The 15,247-nt window shown below is 39.0% G+C and overlaps 1 protein-coding gene across 6 annotated transcripts in view; it reads right to left on the bottom strand.

Moving 5' to 3' along the window:
* Positions 1 to 374: 374 nt before the first annotated feature.
* C17H2orf74 (chromosome 17 C2orf74 homolog) overlaps positions 375 to 15,247 on the bottom strand; it is a 60,627-nt gene continuing 45,754 nt past the window's right edge. Inside the window, exons 1-5 of one of the 6 annotated variants that reach the window (XM_077134317.1) lie at positions 2,498 to 2,690; positions 2,186 to 2,398; positions 1,878 to 1,985; positions 1,602 to 1,779; positions 375 to 776 (exon numbers count right to left, since the gene is read on the bottom strand). In XM_077134317.1, coding sequence (XP_076990432.1) covers positions 612 to 776; positions 1,602 to 1,779; positions 1,878 to 1,985; positions 2,186 to 2,301 — 567 coding nt within the window. In that variant the 5' untranslated portion in view covers positions 2,302 to 2,398; positions 2,498 to 2,690 and the 3' untranslated portion in view covers positions 375 to 611. Of the gene's footprint in view, positions 777 to 1,601; positions 1,780 to 1,877; positions 1,986 to 2,185; positions 2,399 to 2,497; positions 2,691 to 4,719; positions 4,755 to 15,247 lie in introns of those variants that run through there. The other 5 variants (XM_077134318.1, XM_077134319.1, XM_077134320.1 and 2 more) reach the window with 5 other exon arrangements.

Below are 15,247 nucleotides of genomic sequence, written 5' to 3'. Positions count from 1 at the left end.
GTGTGGATGATATCATGCTGGTCTTTACTGTCACATTCCACATTCAGATAGCAAAATTTAAGCCACTGAAATCAAGAATCAAGTACAACCTCAGGACTTGCTAAAGAAGCAGGTTATGTTTGTTGGTGGAGGGAGTTTTGTGGTTTTGCTTTGGTATTAGTCTTTTAAAAAGCAGCACAAGAAAGGTTTCAGGGCAGAGTTCAAAGTGGATTATGTAGTAGAAGACCTTAGCTATTGGAAGTTTCCATGATGATAGAAAAATGTTATTTGGTCATGAATGCTTGGGATCTTGAATATGATTTATCTAGCAAACATCTAACTTTATTCACATGTTAGAACAGAGCTTGAATAGACAGAGTTTTAAGGACACTTAATATGATCAATTTTTTTATTGAACTCAGATTTGAGTTTTTGAAAAGTCTATATTCAATCTGAGTATTCTACTTACAGAATTTTGTGCCTAGCCCACTTTTTTCAGCACAAATGTAAAATACTATTTTGTATTTGCTTAATTCCAATTATTCTGTGGTTTCAACATGATTTTGTACCCCCCAGTCATTTCATTGTTAGTTCAAGGTTGCATTTCTTTCACTTTCAGCCTTTTTCAAGCTTCATTTTCTCTCTTTATGTTCTCGAGTAAAGCTTTGAGGTGTAGGGTATTCCTTCCCAAGATCCACAACAATTACCTCCCTAGAAAACGTCACTCCTTTTAGGGGTCGTTTTTGGTTTTCAACAAATTCAGGAGCACCTGTGTCTGACTTTGGCATGTAATCACCCTGCAAGAGAATGGGACAAAAATATAAAAAATCAATTTAAGATTTCAACAAGCCCTAATGTTAAAAACATAGGTCAAATGCAGATTATGTTGGTGAGAAGCAGAAAAAGTATTTCTGAATGATATAGGGAAGCAGTGTTAATTTGTCATAATCACCGATCCCTGTGATTATAAAAGCATGCATGGCCACATTCAAATCACATTTGGTGGCATGTGTTATTCTACGAGGTGGTCATTATAAAGATATCTTGGTCAAACCCAGAGCCACCTGGATGATTGTTATTCCTCAGTAAGGAACCAGGGCTCATGCAGTGGGAGAGTACATGAGTTGTTCTTATTTGGAGACCCCAAATATGGAGCTCCAGAAGGCCTGGAAATGTCTGAATGCTGCTACAGAAGGAGCCCTGAGCTAGATGAGGGACACAGAGTCTGCCCTGAGCCTGGCCATGGTGAAACTGAGTGACCTTGAAGAATTCATCTCATTTTCTTGTTTGTAACATGACAAAGTTGGATCCCTAGAAATATCCCAGGTCTTTCCAGCTCTAAGATACTAGGATTCTAAGAAAAAAAAAAATGAAGGGGAATTATTAAACACAAAAACACAGACGTTCGAATGAAGGAGGAGCAAGTTTCTAGGTAGCCTTGGTATATGCATTTAATAATATGAACTTACAGGCTAGGAAATTGTGGATGTTGGACTTATTCCAGGTATAAGTCTAAGTTACAGGAATACCATCCCTTATTATCATGCCTATTAGAGTGATTTATTTCCTTTTCGATCTAAATTCTATTTAAACTGCCCTTTCAGAGTAGAAAAGCATATCACCTCTTGATCAGCATCCTCAGCGTCTTCCCTTTCTTTTGCTTTGTCTTCCTCTTCTCCTGTTGCCTCCAGGTCCTCCTTATTTTCTAAGGATCTGTCCAGCATGTCCTTACTCCGTCTCTGGACGAGAATGCCAGGCCTCACCGGCGGATTCATGTCCCTTATTTGCATGAGGATAGTCCTGGAAAATAAAGCAGCAGGCTCAAAATTTCATGCATCTCAGTCACCATTATCATACATAGAAATGGCTTTTCCTCACATCCTAAGATACAGACTTACTTTGCTTGGTCGTTTGAATTGTCCGTCTCCACTTTAGCATCTGGACAATCTTTACCTCCATTAACATCTGTACAAGAAATTTTTGCTATCTCTTTCTTGGCGCTGAAACTGAAAAAAAGATATAGAAAAGAAAGATCCTAATTTTAAGGTTTGGTGGGAACTTCATTTCTAAACCAAAAATTAGCATTTCTAAAACTCTGAAATAGAAAAACTAGATAGCTACAGCATTACTATATGCTCTGCTATTTTAAATTGTTTTGCATTATTTCTAGAGGCATTTGCTAGTGTAACTTGAAAACTGATCCTACTTTATCAGCATGGATTTATACCATTTATATAAAAAAACCACCAATAAAAGGAAGATGCAAATGAAGCAAAACAGAAGAAGGATGAAGAAAGTGAATGCTGTGGTTTCAGTTCTCATAGGGTTAGCTAGACGAGCTCCACTGTCACAATTGCAGATTGTCCAAATATTCCTTTCTAACTCAGTTTGAATGTGGTTCTCTTGTTCTTTAAATTTTCTAGAAACAAAAGAATAAAAGGCCGTTTTCATTGTTGTCCTTTTGAAAAGTGCAAGTTTCATGAAAGATGTTCTGCTTGTTTGAGTGGAATTGACTCACACTGGCTAATTCCTCTCCATAAATGTGGTGGGGGCTGAGGTGGCCAGAGGGGAGACTGAGCTGGGACACGTGCGATCACTCAGCTCACCTCCCCTCATCCCAAAAACTATCAGAATCCAGAGGAGAGAGGAATCGAGCAGCTGGAGCTGAGCCCAACTCCCCATTCTTCTCTCTTCAGTGACATCACAGAATCATGGAACCATTGAGTTGGAGAGCCTTCACAGGCCCACCAACACACCTATCAGCTGGAGGGAGGAGAATTGAGTGCTGAGCTCTCTGTGCTGTCACTTGTCTGTCCTCTCCTCCCAGAGATCCAGGGTGGAGGCGCATGGCACCATCTTTGGCATTCTCTGTACAATCTTCCTTCTCTCCAAATACTATCTTTTCTTTCTTAATCTAACCCTATTTCTCTTACTGCTTCTTTCAATTGGTCCACTTCCTTCCTAGAAAATCCCTCTCTAGCCCTAAAGTCAGTAACCAACTTATCTCCAAATCACATTCTCTCCAGGCTAAATTGTCTATGGCTTTCTAACCTCACTTCACTAGATTCACTTGCTGGACATACAAGGAAACAGGTGGCTCTAAACACCACAGCTAAGGAGACAGAAGCAGGGCAAAATTATCAGAGTGAAGAAGGCTCCTATCCTTGATCTCACTTCAGAAAAGTGAGTGATGCCCATGAAAGAAGAGGGTGCTCTGAACCAGGGGGAAGTGTGTGTGAAGCTGTGATTTTCTGAGAAGAAAAGGAGAGAAATAGAGTATAGGCAGCTGCTGCCAGCCACATCTGAAGACTTTACAAAGTGAGTCCTGGGGATCTTTGGGCTGCAGGAACATTGGCTTGCCTCCAGAAGGACCGGGACTGTGTTTTCTTTAAGATCTTTGGGTGCTCCACTGAGCCAGGGCTATTGTACTACTCTGTAAATGTTGACTCTGTGTGTGTGTGTTTGTGTATATGTGTGTATGTGTGTGTGTGAGAGAGAGAGAGAAGATTCAATGTCTGTTTTACCCATCTTACAGCTTACCCCACATTACTGTCAAATCAAGACATTAAAAGCCCAAATGTGCTCCCTTCTGCAATGTCTTAGCTTGGCCCCCAGGCTCTAGTTTCCGGTGCAACCTCTCTGCTCCCTAACGTGCACCCAGCTCTCATGCTACATCACACCATGGCTTTTGCACACACTCCCCACTGCCTGGAGTGCCTTAGCCACCTGGGGCATTCCCATTCATCTTTCAAGACTTGCCCAAAGGTCACCTCCTCAGTGGTGCCCCTCCTTCATCTCCTCTTAACAGAGTTAGACATGCTGACTCCAACAGCTGCCATTGCCACCATCACCTCTGGTCTCAACAAGACCACCCTTGACAAGTTTTTCCTAGCTCCAGGTCTCTCCTGGGGCTCTCAGCACCTCTGCATCCCACCAGGAAACAAAGCCATCTCGGTAGCTTTCTACATGCTACTGACCTCAAAGCTTGCTGTCTTTCCCTGCTGCCTTCAGGAATTCTCCCAGCCACTTGAGGACTCCTCCAGACCATGTGTGTGTGTGTGTGTGGGGGGGGGCACAACCCCTTCCATTCCTTCCATTCCTGAGTTTTGAACTTAGAGGGCAATGAAAGTGAGATCTCTTATGTGACTAACTTCTCTGTTCTCAGATCTTAAATGACTTTTTTCCTCCTCTTTCCTATCTTACTGAATCTCCCCTCATGTCATAGCCCCTTCCTCTCTACATTATTGCTTAGAGTAAAACCCTGAGTCCACCAGGTTTACATCTTTTTAAAAAAATTTTATCAATAAAACCAATCAACATACAATATGAACATTCTTTTTTTATCACATAATTGCATGTTCATCAGCATAATCATTTCGTAGAGCAGTTGCATCAATTCAGAAAAAGAAATCAAAAGAAAACAGAAAAAAAATTCATAAATACCATACTCCTTACCCCTTCCTTTCATTGCTCACCAGCATTTTAATCTACTAAATTTATTTTAACATTTGTTCCCCCTATTATTTATCTATTTATTTTTTAAAAAATTTTTATTAGTTAAAAAAAATTACAAGAAACAAACATTCCCAACGAATACACTCAGCAATTCACAATATCATCACATAGTTGCATATTCATCATCATGATCATTTCCCAGAACATTAGCATCAATTCAGAAAAAGAAATAAAAAGACAACAGAAAAATATAACAAACAGAAAAAAAAAATTTATAGGCCATACCCCTTACTGATCCTTTTCATTGATCACTAGCATTTCAAACTAAATCTATTTTAACATTTATTCCCCCTATTATTTATTTTTATTCCATATGTTCCTCTCATCTGTTGACAAGGTAGATAAAAGGAGCATCAGACACAAGGTTTTCACAATCACACAGTCACATTGTGAAAGCTATATCATTATACAATCATCATCAAGAAACATGGCTACTGGAACACAGCTCTACATTTTCAGGCAGTTCCCTCCAGCCTCTTCATTACATCTTGGATAACAAGGTGATATCTACTTAATGCATAAGAATAACCTCCAGGATAACCTCTCAACTCTGTTTGGAACCTCTCAGCCATTGAGACTTTGTCTCATTTCACTCTTCCCCCTTTTGGTCAAGAAGGGTTTCTCAGTCCCTTGATGCTGGGTCTCAGCTCATTCTAGAGTTTTTCTCAATCCCTTGATGCTGAATCTCAGCTCATTCTGGGATTTCTGTCCCACGCTGCCAGGAAGATCCACACCCCTGGTAGCCATGTCCCACGTAGACAGGGGGAGGGTGGTGAGTCTGCTTGCTGTGTTGGCTGGAGAGAGAGGCCACATCTGAGCAACAAAAGAGGTTCTCTTGGGGGTGACTCTTAGGCTTAATTTTCTGTAGGCTTGACCTGTCCCCTGTGGTGTTAAGTTTCATATGAACAAACCCCAAGACTGGGGGCTCAGCCTATAGCTTTGGTTGTCCACACTACTTGTGAGAATATCAAGAGTTCAACTTGGGGAAGTTGAGTTTTCCCCCGTTCTCACCATTCCCCAAAGGGGACTTTGCAAATACTTTTCCACTCACTGATCAAATTACTCTGGGATTCATCAGGGCATCACCTGGACAAACCAACAAAATCTCATGTCCTATACAAAGTTCCATGTACTTAAGGTGTTCAATCAACTATCTACATAAGTTATATTAAGAGATGCACTAGTTAAAGTATAGATTTGTACCAAATAAACATTTTTTGCTTTAGTCTCACACATTAGTTGAAATTTTAAAATATTAATTACCATCTATTTTCAGCACACTGCAGTAATGACATTCTTCTGTTCTTCCTCATGCAAAAACATTTTTAAATTTGTGCATTTAGTCACTATCATTATACACTCTAGGCATTCCTAGATTATAGCATCTCAATCTTTATCATCTATCTTTCTTTATGATTTCATTTGTGCCCCAGCCCTTCTCCCTCTATCATTCTCACATGCAGCTTCATTCAGTATTTTAACATAATTGTATTACAGTTAGGTAATATTGTGCTGTCCATTTCTGAGTTTTTATATTCAGTCCTGTTGCACAACCTGTATCCCTTCAGCGCCAATTACCCAATATCTTACCCTATTTCTATCTCCTGATGGTCTCTGTTACCAAGGAAATATTCCAAGTTTATTCACTAATGTCAGTTCATATCAGTGAGACCATACAGTATTTGTCCTTTTGTTTCTGGCTGATCACACTCAGCATAATGTCCCTAAGGTCCATTCATGTTGTTACATACTTCATAACTTTATTCTGTCTTACAGCTGCATAATATTCCATCTTATGTAAATGTCACAGTTTGTTTAGTTAACTGTCTGTTGATGGACATTTTGGCTGTTTCCATCTCTTAGTTATTGTTAATAATGCTGCTATAAACATTGGTGTGTAAATGTGCATTTGTGTCCTTGGCCTCATGTCCTTTGATTAGAGACAGCATATAGATGGGTCCTGTTTTTTAATCCATTCTGCCAGACTATGTCTTTTGATTGGAGAGTTTAATCCATTAACATTCAGTGTTATTACTTCATGGGTAGTACTTTCTTGTACTATTTTGCCTTCTGGATCTTATATGTCATATTTAATTTTCCTTCTTTTTACCTTTACTCATAGTCTTCCTTTCTACACTCTTCTCCACACCTCTCTCTTCTGTCTTCATATCTATCTCTAGTGTTTCCTTTAGTATTTCTGGCAGAGCTGGTCTCTTGGTCACAAATTCTCTCAGTGACTTTTTGTCTGAAAATGTTTTAATTTCTCCCTCATTTTTGAAGGACAATTTTGCTGGATATAGAATTCCTGGTTGGCAGTTTTTCTCTTTTAATAATTTAAATATATTATCCCACTGTCTTCTCTCCTCCACGGTTTCTGCTGAGAGATCTGTGCATAGTCTTATTGGGCTTCCCTTGTATGTGATGGATTGTTTTTCTCTTGCTGCTTTCAAGAGCCTCTCTTTCTCTTTGACCTCTGACATTCTGATTATTAAATGTCTTGGAGTATCTCTATTTGGATCTATTCTCTTTGGGGTACGCGACACTTCTTGGATCTGTAATTTTAAGTCTTTCATAAGAGTTGTGAAATTTTCAGTGATAATTTCCTCCATTAGTTTTTCTCCTCCTTTTCCCTTCTCTTCTCCTTCTGGGACACCCACAACACGTATATTCATGAGCTTCATATTGTCCTTCAATTCCCTGAGTCCCTGCTCATATTTTTCCATTTTTTCCCTATAGTTCTGTTTCTTGTCGGATTTCAGATGTTCCATCCTCTAGTTTTGAAATCCTATGTTCTGTCTCTCGAAATCTACCATTGTAGGTTTCCATTGTTTGTTTCATCTCTTCTACTGTGTCTTTCATTCCCGTAAGTTCTGTGATTTGTTTTTTCAGACTTTCAGTTTCTTCTTTTTGTTTTTTCCTTGCCTTCTTTATATCCTCCCTCAATTCATTGATTTGGTTTTTGATGAGGTTTTCCATGTCTGTTCGTACATTCTGAATTAATTGTTTCAGCTCCTGTATGTCATTTGAATTGTTGGTTTGTTCCTTTGACTGGGCCATATCTTCAATTTCCCTAGTGTGATTTGTTATTTTTTGCTGGTGTCTAGGCATTTAATTACCTTAATTAGTTTATTCTGAAGATTGCTTTCACTTCTTTTATCTAGGGTTTTCTTGCTGGATGAATTTGTTGTCTATCTGTTCTTTGACATTCCATTCAGCTTTATCTGGACCTTTAGCTTAAGTTTTGTTTAACAGAGGAGAATTTTTCAGTTCTTGTTTTCTTGTTTCTTGCCCTGCTTGTGTGGTGCCTTCCCCCCCCACACACTTAGGAGGGTCTACTTAGATATTATAGACCCCAGCCAGATTTTCCCAGTCCAAACTGGCCTCCTATTAGGAGGAAAGAGTCACCTGTGTCAGTTTTCCCTGAGGGTGAGACCCAGCAGGTTGAAAGACTTTCCTGTGAAGTCTCTGGACTGTTTTTCTTATCCTTCCTTGTGTGTGGCGCTTGTCTGACTGCAGGTCCCACCAGCATAAGATGATGCGGTACCTTTAACTTTGGCAGACTCTCCCTGCTGGGGGCATGGTGGAGACAGAGAAGAGGTTGTAGGCTGGTTTTAATGGCTTCAAATTACCAAGCCCTGGTGTCTGAATTCCTTGATGGAGGGATTCCACCTGAGTTGGGCTTCACCCCTCCCCTGGGGAAGGCACAGGCTCCAGACAAGCCCCCTAAAGAGCTCACTTCTGCCTATGCCTGGGGCAGTTGCAGCCTGAAAAGTCCTGCCGCTGTATCCAGAGGCAGTCAAGCCTTTGTAGATACACAGCCACAAAAACCTCTGTTTCCTTCTTTTTTTCCCCCCCTTTTTCTGTCAGTCCTGCCCCCTTGGCGCCAGGGCAAAAATGAGCAACCTCTGCTTTGATCAGGTTCACCTAAGCTGGGGGCCTATTTTTAGTAGTCAGAATGTGTTAATTAGTTCCACAAGTGGCGTTTGATTGTGCCCAGTCCCTGCTGCTGGTAAAGTCCTCTCCTTTCCCCTCTGGGAAGCGGCCCTTGGGAAGGGGTGCCTGCCACCACGGCTTAGGGAACTTATGGAACTGGGGGTGCTCGCAGCCAGTCCAGCTGGTCCAGACTGGGGTATGCTGTGTGTCTGGTCACTATCGTGGCTCCGGGAGCTGTTCTGTACTGTTTCTGGTAATTTAGTAGTTGTTCTGGAGGACGAACTAAATGTGCACGTTGTTAAGCCACCATCTTGACCCAGAAGTCCTAGGCTTACATCTTGATGTGTAAAGAGAAAGGGTTTAGAATTTGAAGAAGCATTCTTCTTGTGACAAAGTCATGTTTCCAAGACTATTGTTTTGCAGTGAACTAAAAAATACTATTTTGGGTATTAAAAGTTGAGGGTTAACTTTCTTTTTTGTTTTCTGCTGTAATAATAAAATGTGTGTCTCTGTCAAAATAGTGGGGCTGGGAGGCATGTTAAAAAAATAGCATGACATATTGTGATTTACTGATTATATATATAGAATGAAATGATCATATGATAAGAATGTTTGTGTTTGTATGTTAGTATGTTTAATAAATAAAATAAATTAAAATAAACATGAGAGAGAAGCACATTAACACAACTTTTTATTTTATTTTATTTTATTTTTTTATTAATAAAAAAATTAACTAACACAACATTTAGAAATCATTCCATTCTACATATGCAATCAGTAATTCTTAATATCATCACATAGGTGTATGGTCATCATTTCTCAGTACATATGCATCGATTTAGAGAAAGAAATAGCAAGACAACAGAAAAAGAAATAAATTGATAACACAGAGAGAAAACAAAAATAAAAATAAAAAGTACAAAAATATATAAGAGAAAAAAAAACAAAAACTATAACTCAGATGCAGCTTCATTCAGCGTTCCAACATAATTACTTTATAATTAGGCAGTATTGTGCTGATCATTATTTTTTTTTTTTTAGAAATCATACCATTCTACATATGCAACCAGTAATTCTTAACATCATCACATAGATGCATGATCATCGTTTCTTAGTACATTTGCATCGGTTTAGAAGAACTAGCAATATAACTGAAAAAGATATAGAATGTTAATATAGAGAAAAAAAATAAAAGTAGTAATAATAAGAACAAAACAAAACAAAAACCTATAGCTCGGATGCAGCTTCATTCAGTATTTTAACATGATTACTTTACAATTAGGTATTATTGTGCTGTCCATTTTTGAGTTTTTGTATCTAGTCCTATTGCACAGTCTGTATTCCATCAGCTCCAATTACCCATTATCTTACCCTGTTTCTAACTCCTGCTGAACTCTGTTACCAATGACATATTCCAAGTTTATTCTCGAGTGTCGATTCACATCATTGGGACCATACAGTATTTGTCTTTTAGTTTTTGGCTAGACTCACTCAGCATAATGTTCTCTAGGTCCATCCATGTTATTACATGCTTCATAAGTTTATCCTGCCTTAAGCTGCATAATATTCCATCGTATGTATATACCACAGTTTGTTTAGCCACTCGTCTGTTGATGGACATTTTGGCTGTTTCCATCTCTTTGCAATTGTAAATAACGCTGCTATAAGCATTTGTGTGCAAATGTCCGTTTGAGTTTTTGCCCTTAATTCCATTGAGTAGATTCCCAGCAATGGTATTGCTGGGTCGTATGGCAATTCTATATTCAGCTTTTTGAGGAACCACCAAACTGCATTCCACAGTGGTTGCACCATTTGACATTCCCACCAACAGTGGATAAGTGTGCCTCTTTCACCGCATCCTCTCCAGCACTGGTCATTTTCTGTTTTGTTGATAATGGCCATTCTGGTGGGTGTGAGATGATATCTCATTGTGGTTTTGATTTGCATTTCTCTAATGGCCAGGGACATTGAGCATCTCTTCATCTGTCTTTTGGCCATTTGTATTTCCTCCTCTGAGAGGTGTCTATTCAAGTCTTTTTCCCATTTTGTAATTGGGTTGGCTATCTTTTTGTTGTTGAGTTGAACAATCTCATTATAAATTCTGGATACTAGACCTTTATCTGATATGTCATTTCCAAATATTGATTCCCATTGTGTAGGCTGTCTTTCTACTTTCTTGATGAAGTTCTTTATGCACAAAAGTGTTTAATTTTGAGGAGTTCCCATTTATTTATTTCCTTCTTCAGTGCTCTTGCTTTAGGTGTAAGGTCCATAAAACCGCCTCCAATTGTAAGATTCATAAGATATATCCCTACATTTTCCTCTAACTGTTTTATGGTCTTAGACCTAATGTTTAGATCTTTGATCCATTTTGAGTTAACTTTTGTGTAGGGTGTGAGATATGGGTCTTCTTTCATTCTTTTGCATATGGATATCCAGTTCTCTAGGCACCATTTATTGAAGAGACTGTTCTGTCCCAGGTGAGTTGGCTTGACTGCCTTATCAAAGATCAAATGTCCATAGATGAGAGGGTCTATATCTGAGCATTCTATTCGATTCCATTGGTCGATATATCTATCTTTATGCCAATACCATGCTGTTTTGACCACTGTGGCTTCATAATATGCCTTAAAGTCAGGCAGTGCAAGACCTCCAGCTTCGTTTTTTTTCATCAAGATGTTTTTAGCACTTCGGGGCACCCTGCCCTTCCAGATAAATTTGCTTATTGGTTTTTCTATTTCTGAAAAATAAGTTGTAGGGATTTTGATTGGTATTGCATTGAATCTGCAAATCAATTTAGGTAGGATTGACATCTTAACTATATTTAGTCTTCCAATCCAAGAACACGGTATGCCCTTCCATCTGTTTAGGTCTTCTGTGATTTCTTTTAGCAGTTTTTTGTAGTTTTCTTTATATAGGTTTTTTGTCTCTTTAGTTAAATTTATTCCTAGGTATTTTATTCTTTTAGTTGCAATTGTAAATGGGATTTGTTTCTTGATTTCCCCCTCTGCTTGTTCATTGCTAGTGTATAGAAATGCTACAGATTTTTGAATGTTGATCTTGTAACCTGCTACTTTGCTGTACTCATTTATTAGCTCTAGTAGTTTTGTTGTGGATTTTTCCGGGTTTTCGACGTATAGTATCATATCGTCTGCAAACAGTGATAGTTTTACTTCTTCCTTTCCAATTTGGATGCCTTGTTTTTCTTTTTCTTGTCTAATTGCTCTGCTAAAACCTCCAACACAATGTTGAATAATAGTGGTGATAGTGGACATCCTTGTCTTGTTCCTGATCTTAGGGGGAAAGTTTTCAATTTTTCCCCACTGAGGATGATATTAGCTGTGGGTTTTTCATATATTCCCTCTATCATTTTAAGGAAGTTCCCTTGTATTCCTATCTTTTGAAGTGTTTTCAACAGGAAAGGATGTTGAATCTTGTCGAATGCCTTCTCTGCATCAATTGAGATGATCATGTGATTTTTCTGCTTTGATTTGTTGATATGGTGTATTACATTAATTGATTTTCTTATGTTGAACCATCCTTGCATACCTGGGATGAATCCTACTTGGTCATGATGAATAATTCTTTTAATGTGTTGTTGGATACGATTTGCTAGAATTTTATTGAGGATTTTTGCATCTATATTCATTAGAGAGATTGGTCTGTAGTTTTCTTTTCTTGTAATATCTTTGCCTGGTTTTGGTATGAGGGTAATGTTGGCTTCATAGAATGAATTAGGTAGTTTTCCCTCCGCTTCGATTTTTTTGAAGAGTTTGAGGAGAGTTGGTACTAATTCTTTCTGGAATGTTTGATAGAATTCAGATGTGAAGCCATCTGATCCTGGACTTTTCTTTTTAGGAAGCTTTTGAATGACTGATTCAATTTCTTTACTTGTGGTTGGTTTGTTGAGGTCACCTCTGTCTTCTTGAGTCAAAGTTGGTTGTTCATGTCTTTCCAGGAACCCGTCCATTTCCTCTAAATTGTTGTATTTATTAGCGTAAAGTTGTTCATAGTATCCTGTTATTTCCTCCTTTATTTCTGTGAGGTCAGTAGTTATGTGTCCTCTTCCATTTCTGATCTCATTTATTTGTATCCTCTCTGTTCTTCTTTTTGTCAATCTTGCTAAGGGCCAATCAATCTTATTGATTTTCTCATAGAACCAACTTCTGGCCTTATTGATTTTCTCTATTGTTTTCATGTTTTCAATTTCATTTATTTGTGCTCTAATCTTTGTTATTTCTTTCCTTTTGCTTGCTTTGGGGTTAGCTTGCTGTTCTTTTTCCAGTTCTTCCAAATGGATAGTTAATTCCTGAATTTTTGCCTTTTCTTCTTTTCTGATATAGGCATTTAGAGCAATAAATTTCCCTCTTAGCACTGCCTTTGCTGCGTCCCATAAGTTTTGATATGTTGTGTTTTCATTTTCATTCACCTTGAGGTATTTGCTAATTTCTCTAGCAATTTCTTCTTTGACCCACTCGTTGTTTAGGAGTGTGTTATTGAGCCTCCACATATATGTGAATTTTCTGGCACTCTGCCTATTATGGATTTCCAACATCATTCCTTTATGGTTCGAGAAAGTGTTGTGTATGATTTCAATCTTTTTAAATTTGTTAAGACTTGCTTTGTGACCCAGCATATAGTCTATCTTTGAGAATGATCCATGAGCACTTGAGAAAAAGGTGTGTCCTGCTGTTGTGGGATGTAATGTCCTATAAATGTCTATTAAGTCTAGTTCATTTATAGTAATATTCAGATTCTCTATTTCTTTGTTGATCCTCTGTCTAGATGTTCTGTCCCTTGATGAGAGTGGTGAGTTTAAGTCTCCAACTATTATGGTATATGAGTCTATTTCCCTTTTCAGTGTTTGCAGTGTATTCCTCACGTATTTTGGGGCATTCTGGTTCGGTGTGTAAATATTTATGATTGTTATGTCTTCTTGTGTAATTGTTCCTTTTATTAGTATATAGTGTCCTTCTTTGTCTCTTTTAACTGTTTTACATTTGAAGTCTACTTTGTTGGATATTAGTATAGCCACTCCTGCTCTTTTCTGGTTGTTATTTGCATGAAATATCTTTTCCCAACCTCTCACTTTCAACCTATGTTTATCTTTGGGTCTAAGATGTGTTTCCTGTAGACAGCATATAGAAGGATCCTGTTTTTTAATCCATTCTGCCAATCTATGTCTTTTGATTGGGGAATTCAGTCCATTGACATTTAGTGTTATTACTGTTTGGATAATATTTTCCTCTAACATTTTGCCTTTTGTATTATATATATCATATCTGACTTTCCTTCTTTCTACACTCTTCTCCATACCTCTCTCTTCTGTCTTTTCATATCTGACTCTAGTGCTCCCTTTAGTATTTCTTGCAGAGCTGGTCTCTTGGTCACAAATTCTCTCAGTGACTTTTTGTCTATAAATGTTTTAATTCCTCCCTCATTTTTGAAGGACAATTTTGCTGGATATAGGAGTCTTGGTTGGCAGTTTTTCTCTTTTAGGAATTTAAATATATCATCCCACTGTCTTCTAGCTTCCATGGTTTCTGCTGAGAAGTCTACACATAGTCTTATTGGGTTTGCCTTGTATGTGATGGATTGTTTTTCTCTTGCTGCTTTCAAGATCCTCTCTTTCTCTTTGACCTCTGACATTCTAACTAGTAAGTGTCTTGGAGAACGCCTATTTGGGTCTAATCTCTTTGGGGTGCGCTGCACTTCTTGGATCTGTAATTTTAGGTCTTTCATAAGAGTTGGGAAATTTTCAGTGATAATTTCTTCCATTAGTTTTTCTCCTCCTTTTCCCTTCTCTTCTCTTTCTGGGATACCCACAACACGTATATTTGTGCGGTTCATATTGTCTTTGAGTTCCCTGATACCCTGTTCAAATTTTTCCATTCTTTTCCCGATAATTTCTTTTTCTTTTTGGAATTCAGATGTTCCATCCTCCAAATCACTAATTCTATCTTCTGTCTCTTTAAATCTATCATTGTAAGTATCCATTATTTTTTCCATCTTTGCTACTTTATCCTTCACTTCCATAAGTTCTGTGATTTGTTCTTTCAGTTTTTCTATTTCTTCTTTATATTCAGCCCATGTCCTCCTCATGTCCTCCCTCCATTTATTGATTTCGTTTTTGAAGATGTTTTCCATTTCTGTTCGTATATTCAGCATTAGTTGTCTCAGCTCCTGTATCTCATTTGAACTATTGGTTTGTTCCTTTGACTGGGCCATATTCTCAATCTTTTGAGCGTGGACAGTTATCTTCTGCTGCTGGCATCTGGGCATTTATTCAGATTTCTCTGGGTGTCGGACCCAGCAAGGTCGTAAGATCTTTCTGTGAAATCTCTGGGATCTGTTTTTCTTATCTTGCCCAGTAGGTGGCGCACGTGGCACACGTTTGTCTCAAGTGTTTGGAATGGGTCTCCCCCAGTCACTGATCTCCGCAGCCTGGGGATTTTGGATCCAATTCTCTCCGTTGGTTCAGGGGCCGCGCGTAGTGGGGGCGTCAGCTGCCGCAGCTTGAGGGGACCCTGTGGCTGGTCGTGGGCCGCAGCAGGCCTGGGGGATTCCCCACCAGACCAGGAATCCTCCCGTGGGGGGGGGCCACCGCGGCTTGTATAGCACTCCGATCCGAGACTTGTATCTGCGGACTCGAAACCGAGACTCGAAGCCGCCCGCAAAAGAGGGGCGCCGGCCACCTCGGCTTGGGAAACTTGCCTCTCCGAGACTCTCAGCTGGCCCGGGAAGGAGGGAGGGAGTAGCTCGGACCGCCGCAGCTGCCACTGATCGGGAAATCGCACGCCGCTCGGGGGTCTCACCGCAG

The sequence above is a fragment of the Tamandua tetradactyla genome, chromosome 17 (genome assembly GCF_023851605.1).
Source record: "Tamandua tetradactyla isolate mTamTet1 chromosome 17, mTamTet1.pri, whole genome shotgun sequence".
Classification (NCBI taxonomy): Eukaryota; Metazoa; Chordata; class Mammalia; order Pilosa; family Myrmecophagidae; genus Tamandua; species Tamandua tetradactyla.
This window is presented reverse-complemented; position numbering and strand designations above follow the sequence as displayed.